This window comes from Chaetura pelagica, unplaced genomic scaffold (assembly GCF_000747805.2).
Source record: "Chaetura pelagica isolate M959 unplaced genomic scaffold, ChaPel_1.0 scaffold170, whole genome shotgun sequence".
Taxonomy (NCBI): Eukaryota; Metazoa; Chordata; class Aves; order Apodiformes; family Apodidae; genus Chaetura; species Chaetura pelagica.
In genome coordinates this window covers 454,814-480,039 of record NW_009952048.1, presented here as the reverse complement: position 1 = coordinate 480,039, position 25,226 = coordinate 454,814, and the positions used below count along the sequence as shown (strand labels likewise).

The window sequence follows — 25,226 nt, the reverse complement described above, 5'->3', positions numbered from 1 at the left end:
TAGAAGCCATCCAGACAACAAGAGTTTGAGACAATTTGTTGAGAAGCCATCATCAATAGACTGAAGATCATTAATGGCAAAAAAGTTCAAGTCTCCAAGACAAAGGATTTGGAGCTTAAAACCAAAATTATCACTGGCTTTATGCTAGTGCCACCAGTATCAGTGCTGTGTCTCACTTAACTTTGCTGTCTTAGAGCACCTGACATTACAAGCATCATCAACAAAGGGATTCAGACTCTCTGGGTAAAAGAATCTGAAAATTCATGTTGCTGATCCAAAGGCTGATGAGACACTGAAAAAATCTTGGAGCATCCTGTTTGTCCATGTGGCACAAGATGTCAGTTGTCTGTGTCATCTTGAGTGCTAGGATGAAGCAAAATTCCAGTCCACTGCTATGCAAACTACTGTCAACTGCAGGCCACAACTTATGGGCTGTCTAAAGCCCCTCAGCCCTAAAGGAAGGCAACTACATCTATCATTTTGCACAAGAGGTAAAGATGAAGTAACAACCATTGGCAGACACTCCATGGGATTTGACAGTCAGTCCTTGAAAGGTGTTTAAAAGTGTTTAACTAAGTGTTTGAAAGTGTTTAACTAAGGAAAGTTATGGGTATCTTATTGAAGCAAGTGACTCTTACAAGGTTTGCTTTAGGGGCCAAATGATGTTGACAATTAGGGAATGATAAATCTGATGGGTTGAGAGAGGCTTTTTCATGAGGTGAAAATTTTGGTAGATAAATAGTGCTGTACTCCTGTACTGTACCACCTGATAGAATAGCATTGCTCACAAGTTTTTGGCCAAGTCGTGGTGTGAAAACTAAACACAATTTCTGCCCTTAAGGTACATTTCATTAAGGAATGTGCTACTTTGGGAAATCTGGAAGCTTGTAAACTGAAAGCACTATTGTAGGTTGGCGAAGAGTCAAAACATCTCTAAAAATTCAGGGAAAATGGAAGACATTGAAGAGTGATGTGGCTATTTATTGGTACAAGTCTTAATTATCGATATAAAACAATAACCTACCAAAAGAATAGAATTATTTGTAAAAGGCAATTATATTGTTTATTTGTTGAAAAGGATATAGCTTATCTTTTACGTGGTGTTGGCACTAGAGAGAAAACATTAGTCAGAGTAAAGACATTTAACTTGCCATCATGTACTTTCTGTCCAGTCTTCTGCACAAGATGACTGTTTCAGCAAACCAAATGAGAAGGGTTTAATAAGAACTGTGTTAATAACACAAACTGTCCTTCAGATGTAGTGAAAAGCATCAGTAAGAAATGTGTTTGTTTCAGAGGAATCTCAGTAGGATGCACAGTGAGGAAGACAATCATCATAAGCCAAAACCGATACAAGTGGAAGTTCCCATTGGCTCAGAGTACATATGCCCTCAAGAAGATAAATTCATGTCATCCAAATCTGTGGAAGTGGGAGAACCTTCTGTTCTCATCTTATACAAGAGATGGTGGGAAAAAAAGTAAAGAAAGTACAAACCAAATGAAGACAGAGATCTCCTGCAAATATCCAGGATGGTGTGAAGGAAGTAGAGAATGAAAAGACAGACAGTTATGGCCCATATGATAATTTTGGCACTGTTGCACAGAAACCACCAAGCATGGTGCTGTAGAAAGGTCCTGTGGCTTGCTAGCAGTCTTCCAAACAAGAATGTGCTCAGAGGGGAAAGATAATGACCAAACACTGACTGCTGCCAAACATTTTGAAAGTCATGTTCTGGTAAGGGATGACTTCATTTCCTCCCACTCACAGCCCAGATGTACTCCCTCCAGAAAAAAAATCAACGCACCTTCAAGAGGTAAGAACTTATATCTGAAAGCCAGAAATTCCATGCTTGCAATGTGTTTTAGGACAAATTTTCTTTTATATCCATGATGAAGAGTCCTTAGAAGACTACCTGTGAAAGAAATCACCTATGCAGCTAATGAGAGTAGGAAGATGCTAAAAATAGGTAAACTCACACAGGACTGAATAGTGAAAGAATAGCTCAAAGCCTGACTTCTGTAAATGCCCTCCTTCCACTGCTGCTGTAGGTAACACCTACATGCAAGTACCAAGTACATACAAAAAAATATCATCACATGGATGTTGCTGTATTTCTTAATGTTAGGTCAAGCCTATATATTCTCAGTTTAGCATAGGCTAATCATTCATTATTTTATTTTAAGGTGCAAGTTTGATACAAGAAGAAAAACTCACACTAGTGAAACTTTTTGCCAAAATAGTACCAAAAGCCATGAGTTGAACAGAGTTCAAGACCAGATGACTACATATGTGTAAACTAAAGAATATCTTAATGTTTTCAAAATCAAGAGATAACTTTTTTCATTCAACTATTTCTTAAATGAGAAACTGGCTTAATGTCTACAGAGCACTCTAAAACCAAAACAAAGCCATTTAACATCTGTGCAAGATTCTCACACCTTCCTCTGCAGCAGCAGCATTACTGGCTGATGACAGACCAAGTTGAATACACCTTGGGGTGTATTGGGTACAATCCAGCTTAGCGTGTTTCTAGAAGGCAGTCTAGGAGAAGAGAGGAATCCAACACTCTCAAGCTGTGCCAATTCTCCTTTTCTAACTTCTCACAGCAGGGCGAATGTTATTTATGCTAGGAGAATCTATTAGTCTTACTTTCAAGTTGAGGAAGCAACTGCATGCTAAGCTAAGTTTTAGCTTGATGGAGGTAACAGAGCTGATCAGAATCATGCCAAAGAGTAGAATTACTGGGTGTCAGGAGATGCCATGGTGCTTGAATCCAACAGAAAGGCTATATAAAAAATCAAGATGAAAAGATGCCTGGAAAGTGTCAGGTGTTGTAATCTTCACAACAGACAAAAGTGAAAATGACAAATCAACATACATTCCAAAAGTGCTTGGTGAGGGGCTGCAACTGCCATCATCACCAGGCTTCTGAAGTCAGTAAGAGGAAGTTTGTCTAAAATTAGAAGAAATGCTACAGTAATGCTAATTCTCTGTTGTAATGTTAAGGAATAACTTACCACTTGAGCCATGTTGTTCATAAACACACTACAAACCAGTGCCGGGTGGAGAACGGAACTCCAATAGTCTACTGTCAAAGAAGCATTTTGCTGTATTTTGTGTCTTTATTGCAACACATTTTGACTTCAGAGACTGCCCTATCTATCAAGTCCTTTCAAGAAACTGCTTTGAAGACCCCACATTTTATTTTTTTCACTTGCAGATCAAAATTCTGCATACAGAGAAAAAATACTAGGAAAAATCACTCAAAAACTATTGCTTTCTTACATCTTTTAATACAATTTTTTTACACAATAATCAGTTTTAACTAAATGCAGATACTAAGATAATTATCCATAGTAAAAATCATACTAATAAAGTCTCCAGATATGTATCTACATCTGTTTTGCTTGGGAAAAAACATCTAGATGTCTTGAAAAAAAACTAAGGGGACAGTTACACTGGTGAAAAGTTAGGTCAAATGAATCCAGACCTTCTGGTTTCCATCAGAAAAATAACACATATCTGAGTGAGACAGGCAGAAGGAGCATCAGGAACTGAACTTTCTGGGCTTATGTGAACCAAGAGTACTTGACAAGTTTTTGGCCTCCTGTAAGCCAAATCTGGCTTCTGAAGAGACTTGGATGTCAAAAGCATCCAGGGGAATTAAGACAAAGAAAAATCCTGACTCCAATGAAAACCCCATCATAAACCACAAAAAAGTTATGAAATGTACCACAGGATCAACCTTGTGCTGGCAAACAGACTGCAACTTCTGTTGCCAAGGTCTAATATTTTGGAAGTTCTGTCACAGGAGATAAATATTTCCCTATTCTCTCATTCATTTTCTTTATAAAAAAAGTGATGCTATCTTGCAGCTGACAATCTCAAATATGTAAACATTACAATGTCAACAAAAAAGAACTCACATATGTAGCACTTGCATTCAATACAGTGCATCTGAACCATAGTAATTGTAAATAAATACAATAAATAAATCCCCTTTGCGGAATATAAGGAAATAAAATAGATTTCAAATTTGCTTGTAGTGAGTCAGTCACTCCAATGAGTAGGCAATCTGGTATAGTATCAGCACTTGCAGACTGAGTATTTAGCATGATAAATTGCCTCCTGAAAAATTAATACTAAGGAGTGTTAATGTTCCAAGTGCAATCTAAAAATATTAAAAGAGCTAAACCAAACACTTTTAAAAATCTTTATTAGAAGTCCATTAAAAATGTAATCTTGTTTAGACTTGGGGCAAAAATGAGACCTCTAGATATGCTATGTCTAGTCATCCCTGAGGAAGGAAAACAAGTAAGAGTTGAAACAGTTATTACAGAAAAAAAAAATAATTTGTGAGAATCCTTTGCTGAACAATATCTGCTTCTATAAGTAAAAACCAAAGAAATCACTTCAAAACTAAGGCTGACATACTTTGTTTTAAGAGACTGCATCTGTATCTTCAATATGCAGCATTGGTTTCAATACAGCTGTTTTAAAAACGGTTCCTAGTCAGCTTGACAGTGTGTGACTGCATCAGAAAGTTATTTCAGAGGAACTCTGCCATGCCTATGTGGCTGCAATAGTTACCAGGACTCGCTTTGTTCGTATTCTGTTTGAAATGGCTTTTCCTTCTAGGAATGGAAATACATAAACAGTCACCTAACATTTTTGCAACATCCAAAGCCTTCAGCATAGCAGTACTTGGCAATTTTTCCTCCCCTCTCTGAATGCTGAGTTTACACAAGAACCTCAGACTCCTGGGTGTTCTCTATATGATGTAAAAAGTTGATTTTGGATTCTTAAAGGAAATTTCCATTTAACTTTCCCATATTTATTCTTTTTGGATGAATAAAGTAACTGGAAGAACTGTTATATTTTAGAAATCCTTTTATAGAAACAGATTGTTTCTTGGTAAATCAGCAAAAGTTGTCATATGTATATACATGCTTTGTGCAACTCAAGAATTTTTTTACTTTAGGAATTTATTTTTAAATGATGGAAAGAAAATCTGAGCCAAAAAGTGACCTTCCAGAGATTCTGAGATAACACTCCTAATGATAGCGTGATCACTACAAGGAAACCACAACTCCACCACATTCCCAGCATAAGCCTTTAAAGCTTTTATCTGTACAGGTCCCATTCCTTCTCTGACCTAGCCCCTGGAGAGTCTCTTTCTTCCCTTATCCCTTTCAAAAGTTGGGAGGAAGATCAGGGAGACTGGTCTTCTAAATTGTTTTTGTAACTGTGTGATGTAGGTAGGTGCATGTTACAGATCTGCTGTAAAATCTGTAGCATTTATTTCTAGAATAACACTCTTCCTCATTAAACTGGTAGATTTCAAGCTGAATATTCACGAGTATTGCAACTCTGAGTTTTAATTTTACAAACAAATGCCAATTTTTCAGATGAGCTTGAAACCAGTGAGTGAAGTTACTTTGCAGCTGCTTCTCTTGAGACATGCGGCTCAGCCAGATGGTCAGATGGTCAGCCACGAATGTTTATTCTGTAATTGCAAAATGCCGCTTCAGAACAAAAAACATCTCTCCTGAGCTAGAGTGTCCTTCTGTAACTGTAAGCACATCATGTGAGCCCATACAGTGTCCTAAAAGCATGTAAGGGAGTCACAGAAGGTGCCTGCATTTAAGGATCCCATGAGACACCTATTTTTATCTCCAAATTTCATTATTACTTGCCTGAAGACATAACTTGTGAGCCAGGGGCTTCAGACTCACCTCACAACAGAAAGAAATCTAACTGAATATATTTTAAAAACCCACCTTACAGATTTATACTGAATAGTAAGACATTGCCTTGCAACTTCCAGCATGATAAATATGACATGCAGGAATTGGGTAATTTTAACTTCTTTACCTATATAAACAAGTCTGTTTCTAATAGGATCGTTGTTTGAGTATGAAATACCAAACAATTTCTGAGCTTTGGGAAGAGACAGCAATAAAAATACTCTGAAATAAAAAACATTCTGAGACAAAAACATTTATTTATCAATAAAGATAGCATTTTTACATGAGTCAGCATAAAACAGATACACACAGTTCTTCTAGATAAAATCTTTTATCATACCTTTGGTATCACACTTCTTGAATTTTAACAATGGGAAAAAATCAACTAATAAAACTCATGAGAATGTATATACTGGATTAAATTTTTATCTTGTACTCCTTTTCTCCTTCCACTCACAGAGGCTGCTGTTTATGAGGGATGCTAGTATATAATGCTTAATGCTAAATGAGTCACAGTCTAGAATATAATTTCAAACCAAACTGGATTGTTTTGCACAATTGGTTTTGGAATAATTTAGAAAATTTTTTTCTTAGAAAAACACAGATCTCTGTAACAGAGCACAGTGGAAGATCATGAAGTATAGGTATTTCGTAAGCAGCCAAGTGTCTGTCGAAGGGGAAACTCTTTCCAGCCTTTTCCTCTGAGACTTCTAAGGAAAACTGGCATCAGCTGGGTGATGCAGGAAGATAAGAGATAATCATAGAATATTAGACGTTGGAAGGGACCTCTAGAGATCATCTAGTCCAACTCCCCCGCCAAAGCCGGATCACCTAGAGCAGGTCACACAGGAATGCATCCAGGTGGGATGTGAACATATCAGTTGGGGAGAAGAGTAAACATCTGACTTGGTAGATTATATTTTTTTTCTTAAGGAAAAATACTTATGAGATCCTTATTACATTGAAGAAGATAGCACGTTTTTCAGCCACCTTTACTCACATTATTTAAAATCTTATTTGAAAGTAGTGAGGCAAGTCAGCAGGACTAGAAATAAAACTGATTTTTATAAATATCTTATATTTCCCTAGACAATCAGTCACATATATAAAGCACACATGTAGACAGATGAATATAGCCCAGGCTGACTTCAGTAGCTCAAGAATACAACACCTGAATGCCAAAAGATGCATCAGTTAAAAGATGACTTAATACTGTAGCATCATCATTCATTAGCAGCTCAACTTCAGTGAAAAATACAGTGTGAAATAGCAAATTAGGGAATGTCCTATAAAACTGTATTTTTTAAAATTTAAATCATAAGGAAAATAAATTATATAGCATAATCTGTCTTAAATTTGCTGATTTTCAATAATGAAATTAACACTTCTTTTGGAAGAAAAAAATCAGACTTCATTCCAGTACTGGTAAATTAATTCATACTTTAAAGAACATACAAATATGAGGATGCTCAATCAGCACTTGGATCACTAATGTCACAGTTCAGAATAGCTAAATATATAATCAGAATGGAAGTTCACTAGCCACATGCCAAAATAACAAACTTTTTTTGTAGAACAGAGGAAAATCAATGGGGAACACAGAAAATTAATACAATGTTATTTATATGTGCTGGTAGTTTTATACTGCAGTCATTTGCTGAGCTGAGAAAGCTCAGTTTACTATTCCAAAGCTTGCACAACGTGTGCATTACTCCTATTATCCTTCAGTTTTAAAAGCTTTTAACATTTTATTTTTCTTTTAGTTTCAAATACAATGTAAGCTTGTAATGACATAGATTCCTGATTCATAGTTTTAAGGTCTACTCAATTCTCATTACAGAAGAGACCTAAGAGTGGCTTAGCTGCATAGCAGAAAACTCAGAGGTTCTTGTTTTCCAGCAGCTCTGTGCTGACTCTGTGTCTACAGTGTAATTTGGTTAACTATTCAGATCCATAACTTTATTAGTGACAGAGCAATGTGAACCAGGATTTTGCACCCAGTTCTGGGCTCCCCACTTTAAGAGAGACAGGGATCTACTTGAGAGTGCAGTGGAGGCTACAAAGATGATCAAGGGACTGGAACACATGCCTTACGAGGAAAGACAAGAGAACTCAGGCTTTTCAGTCTAGAGAGGAGAAGACTGAGAGGGGAGCTAATTAATGTCTATAAATACATGAGGGCTGGACATGAAGAAAGCAGGAGCAACCTTTTCACTTGTGCCTTGTGACAGGACGAGGGGCAATGAATTAAAATTCAAGCACAGGAAGTTCCCCACCTCAACATGAGTAAGAGCTTCTTTACTGTGAGGGCTACAGAGCACTGGAACAGGCTGTCCAGAGAGATTGTGGAGTCTCCTTCTCTGGAGACTTTCAAGACCTGTCTGGATGCCTTTTTGAGTGATCTGCCCTAGTTTTGGTCCTGCTCTGGTGGAGGGGCTGGACTTGATGATCTTTGGTGGTCCCTTCCAACCCCAAACGTTCCGTGATGCTGTGATTTTAGTCTTAATATCTAGAGGAGGAAGATTTAGAGCATCTTTCTAAGCCTTGTGCAGATAAAAATTTCACCAAATAGGGAAAAAAGAAAAAAAAGTGGGAAGGCAAGAAAGAAATTGAAACATTTCTACCTCCCAAGTAATTTATGTTTTTTTCCTCATATCTTCAGTGTGCTTGGGATTAGACAGAAGAATGTAGTTCAGGAATCTGGAAAGCTTTAAAGGGGGCTGGGGGGTTGTTTCAATTCCAGTCACAAGCTGTGTCTCACCAGTTGCAGACTCAGCTGAACTGCTGTCTTAATTTAACAGGGTTCTTTGGCAGAGATGCTCCCTGTGCAATATCGTATGCAATAATGGATATCAAACCAAGGGGCAATCAGAACAACCTAGGCAAAGACTTAACTTCCAGACACAATCACTGCTTCCAGGAAGGCCAATAAAATCACCATGGCGATAAATACCGAGGGGAAAAAAGATGACTTCTCTTGCTATGGAAGACACATAAAAGCCACAGATCATTAAACGAGTTTAAGTAAGCATTCTTGAGGTCTTTTTTAACTTTTAAATGTGTATAGAAGTGGGAATTCTTGTTTTTTTGCAGTTGGCCAGATGGTCCTGACTCATTCTGCTAGTCACAAGGCCAAAATTATTTCTACATTAACAACTAAAACTTGAAGCCGTAAGTCTTCTCCCTCAAATACCTCCTGTTGAAGAATTTGTGAGCAGTCATTTGTTCCCTTTAATCTCCCAAGCTTCTTATATTCGATCAATGCTTTGAGTGTAAAAAAACCTATTACTGTTAACAGACCTATGCACATATAGCTCATTTATCTCTTCCTTTGCCAGAAAATTGTACAGAAGGCTGAAAAGTGTTCCAGTTTGCACTTGAAGGTACTGGTATATACAAGGTTCTCAAACAGAAATCACCATAAATCTCAAACTCTGTGGGCTGATGTTCAAGGGGCAGAGTCAAACAGAAGCATGTATTCTCCTTTCATCACTCTACCACTTCCTCATCGTTCTATAAATGCAGAGACTGTATACTTAATAAATGCACTCCAATAACCAAACTATGAAACAACAAATTATTAAGCAGCAAGACAGGTGCTTCAATGTTACTAGTTATTTTTAAGATGTCTGTAGGTAGATACAGAATGCATATTCTAAGTTAGTATACCTCTTTTTTCTATATGTATGTATAAAATATCTATAATATAAATACTTGTATAGGTAAAAGTCCATGCTCTTCAGGTTGCCAAGATAAATCTAAGACTAAGGATCCATTCTTCTCTTGTCTTGTAACACGCAGCTAGGATTCAAAAAATGTCAGTTCATGAGATTAAAAACGTACCCATGCTTTAATGAAATTAGAAGAACAATTGGCCCTATTAATGCAAGACAAAATTATTGTTTAATGCAGACTAAAAGTGTAGTTTCAACTATCTCAATTATTGCAGTTCTGGCTTACATTCAGCTATCTTAGAAAACCCCAACCGAAGTCTGCCAAGGGGAAAATACGATTCAATTACTTTTATTTGAAGTATAAACTTACATACCTTGGCCTCCGAAATGCTAGACCATATTGCTGGCAAGCCAGTCCCACGGTGGGAGTATAAACAATAGGCATGAACCTTTCAATGTCAGAAGCCAGTACTTTATAGAAAAGCTTCTCATTTCGATCCTGAAGACTCATTAGTAGAATATACCTGTGGAGAATTACATGTAATTAGAAAGACTTCAACTGAACATACATAGTAAATTTAGAAATACAAAGGTGTTTGGATAATTAATTAAAGGTATGTTTGCTATGTTCATAGACAACAGCCTCCTTCTTGTTGAGGATATTTAAATTCATCCATGTCTTAATTGCTTCAGACAAAGGAAAACAAACAAGTTGAGACACAGAGAAGCTGAAAACATCATGAAGTTAACAAAGTCTACATACTCAGGAAGCAAATCCATCTCAGGTGTAAAACAATGTGCTGCAATTGAAAAATAGGTCTGTCAGAACCTAATCCATCCGTATCAGTTGTTCCACTTGCAATCAGATCATTAGTAAATAAAACAACGCTACACTCTTGCCCCAAAAAAGTGAAACTAAAATGTTAAGCTTTTTCTGCTCTTGCCTCGTTAGAAATTTCTCTTAAATCCAGATTAATACTTGAAATAAAGGCTTCAACTGAATACTGTAGAGCAAAGCTTTCAAAAAACAAAGCATATGCATATGGCCTTTTGCCCCTGAAGTCTGTGCTTGCAATGAAATCTGTACTGTTTCATCTCCAAATGGAAATATTTTTTTATTGCATTTGAAGATGTTTTATATTTATTTTGAAAGAAAACCAATGAGAAAAAACCAATCAGGGAAATAAGAATAAATTCATCATTTGCTCCAAGATTCCAACCAGGAAGCCAAATTTCAGTGCTGAATATGACAGATGAAAGGGGTCTGTGAGCAACAAGTTAGACTAGTTCACATAGGTATAACTCTGGTCACTTTGTGAACACCTAATGTTTAGGAATTTGATGATCCTAAACTTCTATTGACTAGTTTTAGTAAGGTAAGGTTACACAAAAACTTGAACTTATGTAAACAAGTTATGTAGGTTGTTTGCCTTTCTCTAAATTTGCAATGCATTACTAATTACTTATACTCAAAAGGTTAATGCCCATCATTTTATTACACAACTGTTGAGGAAACATATCCAACACGTTCATTCCAAAATCCTGGAGGTTTGTGTGCTGAAATGTTATTCACATGAACTGTCCCTCAGCGTATTCATGCATCACATGCACCAATAAAATCTAATTTATACTTTAGGAAGACACAAATATACTCAGGTAACTCCCTAACAAAGAAGAGTTCAGTAAATCTGCACTTGTTTTGTTAAAGCTTAACTAATATATCCCTGTATATCAAGGAAGCATTTATTTCATTATTTGCTATATAAACCTTTAACAAGCACTGTAAGCAAGGCCAGTGCAGCCAGTTTGGCAGTTGCTGACTGTACCGAGCTGACAGTGTCCCTGCCCTTGTGCCACTAAGGGTACCTTAGATCCTAAAGAGATAAAGAGCTAGAAACCAGCATTAAAGCTGTACTCAATATACCAGAACCATGAGGCCCCCTGAGCCACCTTCTACCACACACATTAATTTTGAATGTTCTCCAAATTATACCCTGCACTTGCTGTTCTCAGCTACAAATACACATACACATTAATCTTCTTTCATAGCATTTCATTTTCCTACCAAACTTTCATTTTCCCAGTATTTCGTTACTGTATAACATACTTTTCAAGATCCTTGAATTCTTGGAGCATTTACTTTGTTAAAAACTTTATCCTGAGGATGATTATCCCAACATTTACCTTGAAATACAAGCTCATTCACATATAGCTGTGAATACATTTGAAGTTTTTTTCTTTTTTTTTTCACTTTCTTTTAAAATGAGATACGGTTCTTTAAGACTTTAAAGTACCTTTTCATCAGCTTCATTTCTTACTACTCAGAGCAAGCCCAGATTTTAAATGGGGTAAAGAAACCTTTCACAAAAGACATTTAAAGTTTAATAAAAGGCTTCTTCGAGGACTTTAAATCAAAAAACACTTTGCTAAAACTCCCCTTTTTGTTTTTAATGTCCCATAGCATTAAATCAGGGTTTTCTTTTCTTATTTGCATTTATCACGCCACTTTTACATTGAGGATATGCTAAAGAAATTGCAAAGATAACACCTGTGTACTCCTTAAAACTGTATTTTTTCCTAATATGAGATACTTTGTCATATCCAAATCAGCATAAGAAACAACCTGAAAAAATATTTCTAGAAATGTTGATCAGAAGGCAGATTTTCTGTGACAGGTATAAATATCTTTTCCAGCATAGTAACTTGCATGGGGGTACCAGCTTTCTCAAAAATTTCTTCTAAAGGAGAAAACCAAAATACTTCATCCTCCATGTGGTGTTGGTTATAGTGCATTAGACAACAAGTATGCATCTTTTAGCAACATCCAAGTAATTTACACCACTAAAAGCATGAAGTAGTTTTCAGCATTTTGTTTTTTAAAAAATATATATTTAAAATGCAGTATTTCGTGGAATCCTTTACTGAAGCCCACATTTAATTAAAAACATAGTGAAAACAAGCAATAAAACACTGAGAACAATCATGTTGCTATAAAAAGAGTGAAAAATATCTGTCCTGAGACAAGGAGTCTTGAATGAAGATTTAGAGGAAGAGTTTCAGAGGAGGAAAACCAAGGTCTGGCAAGTGAAACCCAAGAGGCTTGCCAAGCATTCGTATTTCTGTATGTCACTCTTCCCACTTGCCTTAACTTCACTTAAGAACTTTTCATGCTAGTCTTTTATTACAAAGGGAATTAAAAACAGTAGCAACAAAAGGATATAAAGTATTAAATAGCATCCAAAATCCAAAATGAAACTGGTATAACTACCAGAAAATTACTGGTAATTTCTGAGCATAACTGGCTGTATTATCACTGGCATGAATCTTGAGTAAAGAAAATCAGCCCATAGTCTGTTTGTTCTTTATCTTGCAAAACATGAGAGAAAATAAAGGAAACTGGGAGAAAACACTGTTTTTAACCTGTGCAAGATACTTGGCTCTATTAGTTTGCAACATCAAAGGATGAGGAGAGTAACCAAGCTGGTGAAGGGTCTAGAGAACAAGTCACACCAGGAGCAGCTGAGGAACTGGGGATGCTTAGTTTGGAGAACATGAGAAGATGGAGAGGGAGACCCCATTGTCCTCTGCAACTACCTGCAAGGAGATTGTAGAGAGCTGGGTGTTGGCCTCTTCTCCCAAGTGGATAATGACAGGACCAGAGGAAATGGCATGAAGTTGCAGCAGCAGAGGTTTAGGTTGGGTATTAGGGAGAATTTCTGTACTGAAAGAGTGGTCAGGCACTGGAACAGCCTGCCCAAGGAGGTGGTTGAGTCACCATCCTTGCAGGTATTCAAGAAACACGTAGAAGTGGCACTTCAGGGCATGCTCTAGTGGCCAGGGATGAGGGAGGGAGGGGAGTTTGTGGGTGCTTTTAGTGGGGTGTGTGTGTTTTTTGGGTTGTGTTCGTGTTGCTTTTTTGGGGTTTGTTTTGTTTTGTTTTGTGTTGATGATTGGACTCAGTGATCTCAGAGGTCCTTTCCAATCATGACGATTCTGTTATGCAAACATCAGTATTTATCCAAAATGGTATAAAAAGCAGTGAACTTCAAGAAGAAACAAAATAACACAGCATTCTCAGGAAAAGTGATCTGGTCACACCTCTCCTAATGTTCACACATCCAGAATAACATTTTACCAGTGTGACTCTTTGGAGAAATAAAGGCCCAGACAGAAGATATGTCTGTGTCAGGAACAGTGGTTTCAGAGTCAATACAGAGAAAGAAGACAATTAGGAACATACTGGGGGAAAAAAAGATCAAATTACTTGCAGAAACCCTTGCAGCTTTTCCAAATTAAGTTAAAGGAATAGAATTATTTCCTGTTATTTGCCTCCTTTTTGCCAAGCATACCAGGCAATATATTTGCTTCTGTTTCACATTCATTTCTGTATGAACTCATGCATTTGCAGAGCACAGCAATTCCACACTGCAAATCAGCAAAGGAGTTTCAGCCATGCCAAAACATGTCACACCACAGCACAGTCAGCTCAGCTTGATGAATTTGCACACACCCTCTTCCCAATCAAAAACGAGGGCAAGCTACAACCCCTGCCAGTGTAAAATGCTGCCATATACAGCATTAAGATTTAATCAAACAATATCCTTCTGACTAAGGCACTTAACAGCTTCTGCCTCTGCAGTATTCAAATGCTTGTACTTAATCTTTTGTATATGGACATAAAACACACAGGTATACACCCAATATCAAGTACTACCTCTAGGAAGAAAACAAAAGCTTCCCTTTATCTCTTTTCAATCACTGCTCCTATGGAAGCAAAGACTATGCCAGATGCATACTAGAAAAAAATACTTTTTTCTAGAATTGGTACATTTAAGTTCAGTAGAAGGCAACAGCTGCATGCTCTTATGAAAGGTTGTCCTCCAGCACCTGCCTGTACAGGGAGTGCCAAGTTCCGTAATTTTTTTCCAATTTACAATTTAAAAAGTCAATTTCTTCTGGCGTTGTCCATAAGCAAAGGTTTTCAAGGAGGATCTGCAGCAGGATCACAGAATCACAGAATCTTAGGGGTTAGAAGGGACCTCAAAAGATCCTCTAGTCCAACCCCCCTGCCTGAGCAGGGTCACCCAAAGCACATCACACAGGAACGTGTCCAGGCAGATTTTGAATGTCTCCAGAGAAGGAGACTCCACAACCTCTCTGGGCAGCCTGTTCCAGGGCTCTGTCACTCTCACAGGAAAGAAGTTTTTTCTCATGTTTACGTGGAACCTCCTGTGTTCCAGTTTGCACTCATTGCCCCTTGTCCTGTCACTGGACATCACTGAAAAATGCCTGGCTTCATCCTCCTGACACTCGTCCTTAACGTATTTGTAAACACTGATGAGGTCACCCCTCAGTCTCCTTTGCTCCAAGCGAAAGAGACCCAGCTCCCTCAGCCTTTCCTCATCAGGGAGATGTTCCACTCTCTTCATCATCTTTGTGGCTCTGCGCTGGCCTCTTTCAAGCAGTTCCCTGTCCTTGAACTGTGGGGCCCAGAACCAGACACAATATTCCTGATGTGGCCTCACCAATGCAGAATAGAGGGAGAGGAGAACCTCTCTTGACCTACTAACCACACCCTTTCTAATGCACCCCAGGATGCCATTGGCCTTCTTAGCCACAAGGGCACATTGCTGGTTCGCAGTCATCCTCCTTTCCACCAGGAGCCCCAGGTCCCTTTCTCCTACACTGCTCTCCAGCAGGTCAGCCCCCAACCCACACTGGTACACGGGGTTGTTGTTCCCAAGATGCAAGACTCTACACTTGCCCTTGTTGAATTTCATCAAGTTTCTCCCTGCCCAACTCTCCAGCCTGTCTAGGTCAAGGATCACAGTTAGTCTCCCCTTTAAAATGTTTTGACAAGCATGTGACTAGAGGAGACCAGACTTCACATCATTGCCTTGAAGGACAGTATTTCTTTCCTTCAAAAAATACTTCTGAGCTCACACACATGTAATGCACATGTCCTCACAGCAGGATTCCTACAGACATACTCCAATAAAATTTTCAGACGCTTGATTTATAAACGTAGCTATAAATTATATTTCCAAGTGGAAATTTTTGCACACTCAATTCACACAAGCATTTTATCTCTGCAAACAGGCCCAAGACATCACTGCCGATAGTCTTGAAAGGAAGTATCTTCTGCATGCAAATGTTCCCAAGTCTTTCAGTCAGTGATCTTAAATATAAACCTCCAATGCAATGCTCAAATTATTTTATTTTACTGAAAACTGGAGAAAACACCACAGCAATATAATGTCCCACTAATGTAAGAGGAAAATGTTTTTTATCAAAGCACAGCTGACATGAATAGTCAATTCAGGCCTGTGGGGCATTCACATAGAATACAAATATGAATTCTTAAAGAAACAAATTAATTTTAGGAGGAATTGTGGATTTATACCATTTTAAGTGCTTAAGGCCGACCTGATTTAATTTACACAAGTTTGCATTGATTGAAAACTACCCCCGAAAGCTTAATTGCTACGGACCTGCACTATGAAATCACAGACTAGCTGAAGTTGGAAAGAACCTCTGGAGATGGTGTCATTCAAACCCTTACTCAAAGGAGTGAAGAACAGTAGGTTGCCCAGGACCATACTCTGTCAGGTTTTTAATATCTCCAAGGATGGAGACTCCAGCCTAGCATTATAAAATGGAGACAAGCTGTTTATTCAGACTGTAAAGGGGAGGAGAAGATACAAACAACCAGACCAAATTTTATGGTTGAGAAAATAACATGGAAACATACAACAGAATAAGACTGGGAGAGAAACACAGCTTTTACATTTTTAGTTACGTTAATTACTACATTTTTAATTGAAAATTTGACTAGTGATCATGTTGGTGAGAAAAAAGCCTAACTTTTAATAGTTTCAAGTTATTTCTATGAACCAAAGACTTAACTAGTTTTCTCAGCTGAAGGACATCACTAAAGCCCTATTTAACAACAATAAATTTATACTGCAAAGCTGCATAGTACTATATAAGCTTTATATTAAACAAGGCACTATACTAAAAAACAGCTTTGATAAAAAATGACAAGCTACAGTCTAATGCTTAAGATGTATGAATGTAATATTGTAGTTTACCCAACAATTTCTTTGAAAAAGAGAAAAAGGAAAAGAAGATTCATGGTGGGAAATAATTATACTGAGCTTTTGTTTAATTAATTATACTAAGATATTAGGCTTAGCAGGGACAGATTTAGAAAAAAAATAAATTATCTGAAGCAAATGACTTCTGGAAAACCTTTTTTTCATTTGTAACCGTATTTTTATTTATTTATACATGTGTGTTATTTCTATCTACCATATGTGGATTAAGTGTACTTTTTTTTTCAAGTTACTTTCTTCTCTCAACCCCAAGACAGGAAATTTTTTCTTTTCTTTCTTTAAACATGATAAAACAAGTTTTCTGCAAAGTCTTCCCACCATATTAGGAGATAGTTATTTTTATTTGATGATTCCCACCTGTGATCAAAACTTTAGTAGATGGTGTTTTACTGTGGTTAAAATGCACAGCATGCAGATTTGTAATACTCTGTCATTTAAAAATCACAGGTTATTTCTTTTTTACTTTCCTGCAGAAATTTTTCATTTTGGCAGAGTCATTTAAATATCCACCTTTTTCTTTTCTTCCTTTTTTACAAAAATAAAGAATTAAAATTTCAAAATACTGCTGCTCTCCTCTTGAATTTCATGTAGCTAGACATGTAACTTTCAGTCTATGATGTTTGGAGAAATACAAGTGCTTTTCTCCTAAGACCTGAAGTAGGAGCATAAGTTCTTTGCTATTTAAGAAACACAAACAACAAGGGGGAAAAGGTCTTTTTTTCCCCCTGCTTTTAAGTTACAGGTGAATACAAATTCCAGCAACTCAAGTAGAAACAAACAACTGAAACAGCCTTAAAGTCTTAAATATCCTGAAACATATGAAGCGACGAGCTCTATCAAGAAGGGACTACTTCAAAGCAGAGTTAAGGAGGAAGGGGGAGCAGAAGGAGAAAGAAATTACCTATGATAAGGTCAGTGGTTGAAGCAAGAGTCTCCATGAAATTTTACACTTTCCTACACACAGGGACTCACTCAGACTAAAACATTCACCTGGGAAGCTGCTGCTCTGTGATAACTGACAGTTCCCTCCCTGAGATCCCCGGAGGATGGTTAACCTAGAAAACACTGGAGTCATGAGTTCTTCACTTCTAAGAAAAGCTACTATGCTCACCCTATTCTGCATCCATAAAAAACAAAGGTTGTGGCAGCCTTAAATGAGGAAAAAGCCTTGCCAACAAGAGGCAAGTATCTAAAAACCACATATTACAAAGGGACAACAGAAAAACCCACAAGAAAAAAAAAATAGAGGAGTAGTCTTTTGTTCTGTAAAACACTTAGGAAAAAAACCCCAACATTTGAGTATTCAGAGATGTTTAAAGCCTTCCTGACTTTTAGTATCACATGAGCTGATTTGCATTTAATGAACTTTGTACATTTTGGTTATTGAAATAAAGAGTTCATGTGAACAGCATGGGATATTACAATTAAAATTAAGAGTTGTTTTTTAGAAGAAAGCATTCTAGCCAAAGTATATATTTAGGTTAATGATTCCAAATCAACCACCACAGACTAAAAAAAATTAAAAAAAAACACTAGTAGTTTGATAACTAGTATAAAGTTTCATAGCCATACTTTACCTGTCTAGGTCAGTTGTCAGCCTCTCAAAATTCTTAAGAATACTATAAACCTGAGCATCTTGACCAAGAAAGCAAGGTGGCAATAATCCATGAATATTCAACTGTTGCCTCTCTTCCATGGTAAAAGCCATGCCCTGAAAAAAAAGAAGAAATATAAAACCCATGTATACATATATACACAAGACATATTCATTTAAAGATAATTCCACAGAAAAATGCAGCACAGGTACAAGGAGCATCCCAAAAAAACTATTTAGTATTAATCAGAATTAACAATTATGCAATAATTTCGGAAAAAGGTTGAGTCATACGAGAAGAGGCCTGGAAGTGCAATAACTCTATCCCAGCATAGAATGAGTTAAGGTTTTTTGACACTGCCAGACTGTTACCTGCAAAATTACTAAGTGAGAGCTGAAGAAGAGAACAGCAGTATATTCTCACTCATTTGTTTGGCTAGCCTCTGAACACAAAGTATGGATAATGTTAATTTTCAGTGTAAACATTATGTTTTTAATACCTGGACATATTTCAAGATCTTTCTTATTTCAGATGTTAATGTGAATTTTTAACAGAACTCCATGGTACAATAGTTATCAGTATCATTTTATAGTCAAAGAGTCTTGTCCAGCACCTAGTGAAGTCAGTCAACAGAAACATGGACATAGTAAGTTCAGTGCAAATTATTTTTTTTTTTCAAATTAATATTCAGTTACAGAAAGAAAAATCTGCACAGATTTACTGGATTTCCTTATTGCATCCAGAAAAGACATTTTAAAATATTGAGTAGGTTATATGGACAGTCACAGAAGGCTTTACACTTAAATCCAGCTTGTGGATTGGCAGAGACTGCAAAATAGCTAGTTTTTAATGAGGTCTAAAACATCTTCAGAATTGTCCAAGCTACTGTAAGGAAGAGCAGAAACATTACTGTGCTTTAGCAGACCAGTATCATGTGCTATGACTGCTTAAGTTTTACTTTGCTGTGGCAACAACAGCCAGGCAGGATTGACGGACAGGGCCAGACCTGTGATAGTTTCAGGGGATAAAAAGGAATAGCAGAGGAGTTTCTTTCATATCTGACCTTTGAAACCTATGCATTTGTTTCACACTACAGCCACTGGTTGGTGGCTCCACAGGCACATTATAGCTCTCCTTTAGCATCAGGCCTGCACTGCTTCCACTCCAGATTCTGTACTGGCAGATCTGCCAGTGTCTTTGAGGTGTCTTTTAGATTAACTCAAAAAATGTCTATAAACTTTGTGCTGTGCTTAGCATGTATCTTAAGTGTATTCAAAAGTTAATGTACTAGAGGTTAGATGGCATTTATTACACTACCAAGAAGACATGAGTGTGTGTATATTCACACATATATAAAAGCTGTAAGACAGTTGCTTAGTATTCTAAACCTATCGTGCAACTATATACTAAACACTTCATTTCTTACGAAAAAAACATTCAGGAAAACATCTTGGGAAACATGAAAGAGTTAAAAATAGCAATGTAATGTTTCTGCATTTATGCTCCTCTGGACAAGAAATACTACTAAGATATGTTTACTTTTACCTCTATAAATACACATTTTAAATTTCTTCGTTTGTGTCACCACTAGAATAAGCTGGGTCAACAAATGATGGGAAAAGCCAATAAAGCAAGAACACACAAACAGAAAAGCCATCCTCCTTGCATTTGGACTACTCCTTTTTCAAGAGAACAATTTCACAGTTCTTTATACAATGCTGTTACTGCCTTTGTGTTCTGCCTTTCTACCTAGTGAGTGATGCAATGGGATAAACTCATACCAGTTAGTTTGATGACTCGGACAAGCTTCTTTGTTTTTCATAAATACTTCACAGGACTAATGATATAGAACAAAGTTATACTATAAAGTCTTCTTGTCTCTCACTGCTTTACACTTCTTACATAATTTGTAATATAAATAATTTTCAAGTGGTTATGTCATTGTTGCTTGAAAAAAAAACACAGTAACAAACAAAAACTAAAAACCTATGGCAACCCCACCACACTAAATGCTATTTACCAAGTTATTACCATTAAAGGAAAAGACAACCCTCCAAAAAAAGGAAAATTCCATAATGAGCAATTAAGAGAACTTCAAACATCTCTGAGCATGCTTCTCCCACACACAGAAATAGAGGGAAACCAAGGTTAATAAAGGTCAGTAACTGTTTTGCTGTAGTTTTCCATGCACACAAGACTTCAAAGGTTTCCAGAAGCATACACAAACCCTGTTTTTTTCTTGCCCCTACATTAATATTCTGCAGCCATACAGGTCATGAGTGTCTTCAGCTGCCATCACATTTTGAAAGACAATGGAAGAAGGGAGAGTCAACACTCCTCATGAGTTTATTCAGAGTTGATCCCTCTTATCTCTAATATACTTTTTTTGACTTAAAAAAAAAATCACATAAAACATAAAAGCTGGGCATGTGCACTCACACACGCACACTTCAGCATCAGTTCCAAATGGCTGGACTTCTAGGGACCTGCATAGTTTTAGTGGACCTCCCAGTGTTGGCAATAAAGTGGCCATCCAATTATTCTCTGCATCTCTCTTTTCCCTTGTTTCTATTAGTCACATTTATGGAAATAAAATTTTAAAAAAAACAAACAACTGTGTTTGCCTTCACTTTAGGAATAAGATATTAGCTTAAATTACTATGGAAAACAATATATTTTAAAACACAGACATGAAAAGTTGATACATCTTGCCAAGTGCCTTTTAAAAAAATACTTCATCTTGGAATAGCTTATTTTCCACATATTGCTACAGTTCCCATAGTAAGTATTAATTTCTTTTGGGCAGTACTACAAAAATACAGCAGCCATCTTCACCTCCTATGCTATACATGGCTTTAAAATTCTTCACTTGCATACTCGTATTTGGCACAGATATTATGAATTTTTCAAATTTCTAAGATGAAACATTTGTTCCTTTCTTCCCCTTCAGATACTGTACAACCTCAAAAGAAAAGAATTATTAGAACATATCGCCTAATGATTTAATAAGAGAAAGCCATTTTATGCCATAAATGTATGCTATTTCATCTACTTGTAAGAGGAAGAGACCAACTGCATATTTTTAGTGGTTTATGTCTACATTTCTTGCAGTAGCTTCTAGATATTGTTTTTCTACATCAGTTCTTATTTTCGCCTGTTTGAACTGTTGTTTCCCAGCCATCCAGCAGAGAGGGCTCTAGGTCCAGCTTGTTTTACACACTCCTTTCTCTTCCCGAGAGCCGCATTTTGTGCACACCTGGATGAGACAGCCTCCCACCATCTAAAGTGCACCCCAACTATAATAAAAGATGAGGCCATTCCTACTTTGCACTCGGCATTACAAATAAATTGTCCAAGAAGAACAATAGTGTGACAGTCTAAAAGTAGCACAAAGGCATAAAACCACAACCATAAGTATTAAACTTTGCCTAATTTGTTTTGCTTTATTCACTACCTTATGTCTTCAAAAGATAACACATACATCATAGAGATAAGTATAGTTATCATTAAGCCTTCCAGGTATGAGTTTGCAGATCTTCAAGGGTTGTGTTTCAAAGACTCCCTTTACATGCTCCAGTTTTGGTAAAACCAAGTTCTTTTGCCACCTCTGTCTTCCTTTCTAAAGAACTTTTTGGTGGAGTTTCTAATTGCTCCTTTGACACAAACACCCTCTCATATTTTCAACAGTACAGAAAGGTGAGTCTTTTTTTTTCATTTTCAGCAAGTTCAACTCATTGGAAATACACTGAATTCATCAGTTTGTAATATTAAGAAGCTTTCTAACTGTAGCAGTGTTTTCTATTACTGCGCACTGCTCAGCATTCTATCATTATTTAATCTCTATTGTTTTATTAACTCAGCTCTTAACTTTGTCTTCTGCCCAGCCTCTCTCTTTTCCCCAAAAATGCCTCAACTACAAGGTTGTTTTAGTGAAATTACATCTGCATCAATTCTCTTGTTCAGTTGAAGTACTGAAAAGCCAGAAAACTGAACAACAGCACATCATCATCTTATATCAGATAGCTTTTTCCACTGCTTTTGACTGAATTCTCAAGCAATGTTTAAGAAGGCAGAGAGCACATTCAAAATATTCCAAGAGCTGTTTCAGCCTCTGTTCACAGTCAGCAGAGACAAGTCTTATCACTTAATACAAATTAGATTGCATTGACACTGTTTTTGTTCAGATAGCATATCTGAAGGTCATCCAATTCCTAACTTTCTATGAACTTCTCAAGAAAAAGAGAGCACACTAAAGTAATGTGTGTGTACTCTATGTGTTAATGAGCTTCAGCTTCACAAAAGGGTAACCAGAACCATCTCCAAACAGTATTCATTGCAGGGATCCTCCTCCTGTTTCTTTCAAGACCTTTCAAGAAAAAAATCTCTGGATCACTGAACTATGATCACAATCTAAAGTATTTTGGGGAGAAGTAAGTTTGTTATTGTCAGAGTCCATCAAAAAGTAAAAAAAGCCTCTCCATTATTATTTTTTTTTTTCAAAACACAAACATTCTGTAGATGTAAATTAGAAAAGTGCAGTGTTGTGTAAGAGTGACTGAGGGACTCAGATATGTACAACATCTGCTGCCATGGTTGGAAGGAGAAGACTGGCTCAACACCACCTCCTGCAGCCTCATTCAGCTGCAGATGGTAACTGAACAGAGTAAAAGAAGCTGGGGAGCACTTTGCCAGACAAACCTCTGAGAAAATCCCACAGCTGCCTGCAGTACAAGTCTGCTCAAGATCTCAGTCAGTTCTTTGAACAGACTTACAGAGCCCTGCAATTTCATATTCTTACCAAAACAAGGCAAATGAGACAAATGGTTTTGGTTGAAAGACTGAAAATAGTCTCCAGTTACTGGAGAAGAGGTTTTTTTACTCCAGGATTTCCCAGATGAAGAATGAGTGGCATCACTATTAGTTGCCAGTCCCACATCATCCCATACTGCTCACACCACTTTATGCACCAGATTGTCTCCAGGAGAAACTCAACTGCTTGACCATTTGCGATCAATTCTTTTGCTGTCAAGCTTTTGTCTTCAGTAACTTTGGCTTCTCATACCACTCTTGTACTGTTGAGAAGGAATCCAAGTCAAAATTAATAAAACCATTTTATTTTGCTTTATTTTAAGCAAAAATTCTTACACTGAGAAAGCAAAAAACTGTATATGTAGTACTGCTAAGTGTGAACTACGTGAAAACAGTTTCATAAATAAAATATCATAAGCCCCTTTAAGATCAGGATATTTTTAAAAATACCTACAACCATTCAAAAATTTTACACAATTTTTTAATATAAAATCTCTATAAAAATACAGCACACATGAATTTCGAAGTGCTTTAAGCTACATTTAAGAGTTTAACGATCTGCAAGTCCCTTTGAAATATTTTATATAATTTGTAGTTTTAAAAAAACACCTTACAAAGAGGCAAAAAATGGTGTTTTACATGCATTTCCCCTCTATTTGCCATTTTTATTATCCAATACTACTTCAGAGAAACCAGATAAATACTTTAAATACTCCATGCCCAACACTCATTACAAGACACAATACCCCAGGAAATAGTTAGAATAAGTAATCTGAGCACACGCTGGGTAATAAACTAATTCTGCTGAAAACAAATGTGGTTCATGGCAAGGCATGGGACTTGGAGCACCACATATGGCTAAAGATGTCAGTGCTAGTTTTTCTACTTGTTCTTGTTGTGACTGCCAAAAAATGTTACAAGCCCAGGCAACTAACAGCTATCTGGATGGAAGTTCCTTCTGCAGCCAGTGCTTTATGCCAGACTGTTCACACAAAGCACTCCGTAGGTGAGAAGGAGTAATTTTTTTTTTAATGGTGCAAATTCACACACAGTTTTCTTTCATCAGGGGTCTTTTCTTTTGGACCTGAGAAAAAAAAATAGCCTTGCAGACTGTCAATTTATATGAACTCAGAGCTCCATGTTTCTTCTTAGCGTGTTTTATTGTAAAAAATATATCGAAAAGAAGGGCTTGAACAGAAAAATCTAGTTTTGATTAAAAATAAATCAGGATTATTAAGATTTTAGAGGAAAAAATATCCTTTAAAACAGTGCTCATGAAGACAAGGGATAAAAATTACAAATACAAGTTGGTTAAGAGGGAAAGATATGACCACCTGCAGAAAGTTACCATGCTTTGAAGATGGATAGTACTGAGTTAAGAAATGAAAACTGAACATGAAAATACAAACTTTTTGTTGCAACCCTGGCAACCCAAACAGAACAAAGCTTACTTTCTTTTGAGAAGCAAAGAAAATCAGTAGCCATTTGTAATGCTAACATCATCTAAGGTATTACTAGACTGCAAGCTGAAAAGTCACCAGTGAGACAGAACTGACACCTTTCAAAAAAGTACAGTTATTTTCCAACAAAACTATGCTCAGATCCCCATTTGGGCATTTTGTGACGCACACTGGTTAGCTCTGGATTATGCATTTTGGATTAAAATTTTAAAATCCTTACAGGAACTAGTAGTGATTAACAATCCATTAGCTTCCTAGGCAGAGGAAATGTGGTTTGGTGTCTTTATACAGCATCTAGCACAAAGGTACCTTGGCCTACAGTTGAGATCCCTAAAATAAGAGTGAAACCTGCTACCAAGTGTCTGCGCTGGAGTTTGAGAAGCCAGACGTATCCCGGTAGGTAACTACCTGGGCTGGGATAAGGAAGGATAAAGCCAAAAAAGGACTGGTGAAGTGTAAACAGCAGACTCTTTAACAGAATGGTTCAGTTTGGAAGGGACCTTAAAGATCATCAGGTTCCAACCTCCCTGCCATGAGCAGGGACACCTCCCACCAGACCAGACTGCACAAGCCTCATCCAGCCTGGCCTTGAACATCTCCAGGAAGGAGCATCCACAGCCTCCCTAGACAACCTATTTCAGTGTCTTACTACCCTCATGGTGAAGAAATTTCCTCCTGATGTCTAACCTAAATCTCCCCTTTCAGTTTAAAACCATTACCCCTTGTCCTATCACTGCCCTCTCTGGTGAAAAGCCCCTCCCTAGCCTTCCTGAAGCCCCTTCAGGTACTGGAAGGTGCTTTAAGGTCTCCCCAGAGCCTTCTCTT

General features: G+C 37.1%; 1 protein-coding gene across 1 annotated transcript in view; it reads right to left on the bottom strand.

Annotated features, from left to right (window-relative positions):
• ME1 (malic enzyme 1, NADP(+)-dependent, cytosolic) overlaps positions 1–18,245 on the bottom strand; it is a 129,384-nt gene extending 111,139 nt beyond the window's left edge. Inside the window, exons 1-2 of the mRNA XM_010003004.1 lie at positions 18,115–18,245; positions 9,797–9,946 (exon numbers count right to left, since the gene is read on the bottom strand). Coding sequence (XP_010001306.1) covers positions 9,797–9,946; positions 18,115–18,245 — 281 coding nt within the window. The remainder of the gene's footprint in view (positions 1–9,796; positions 9,947–18,114) is intronic.
• Positions 18,246–25,226: the final 6,981 nt, after the last annotated feature.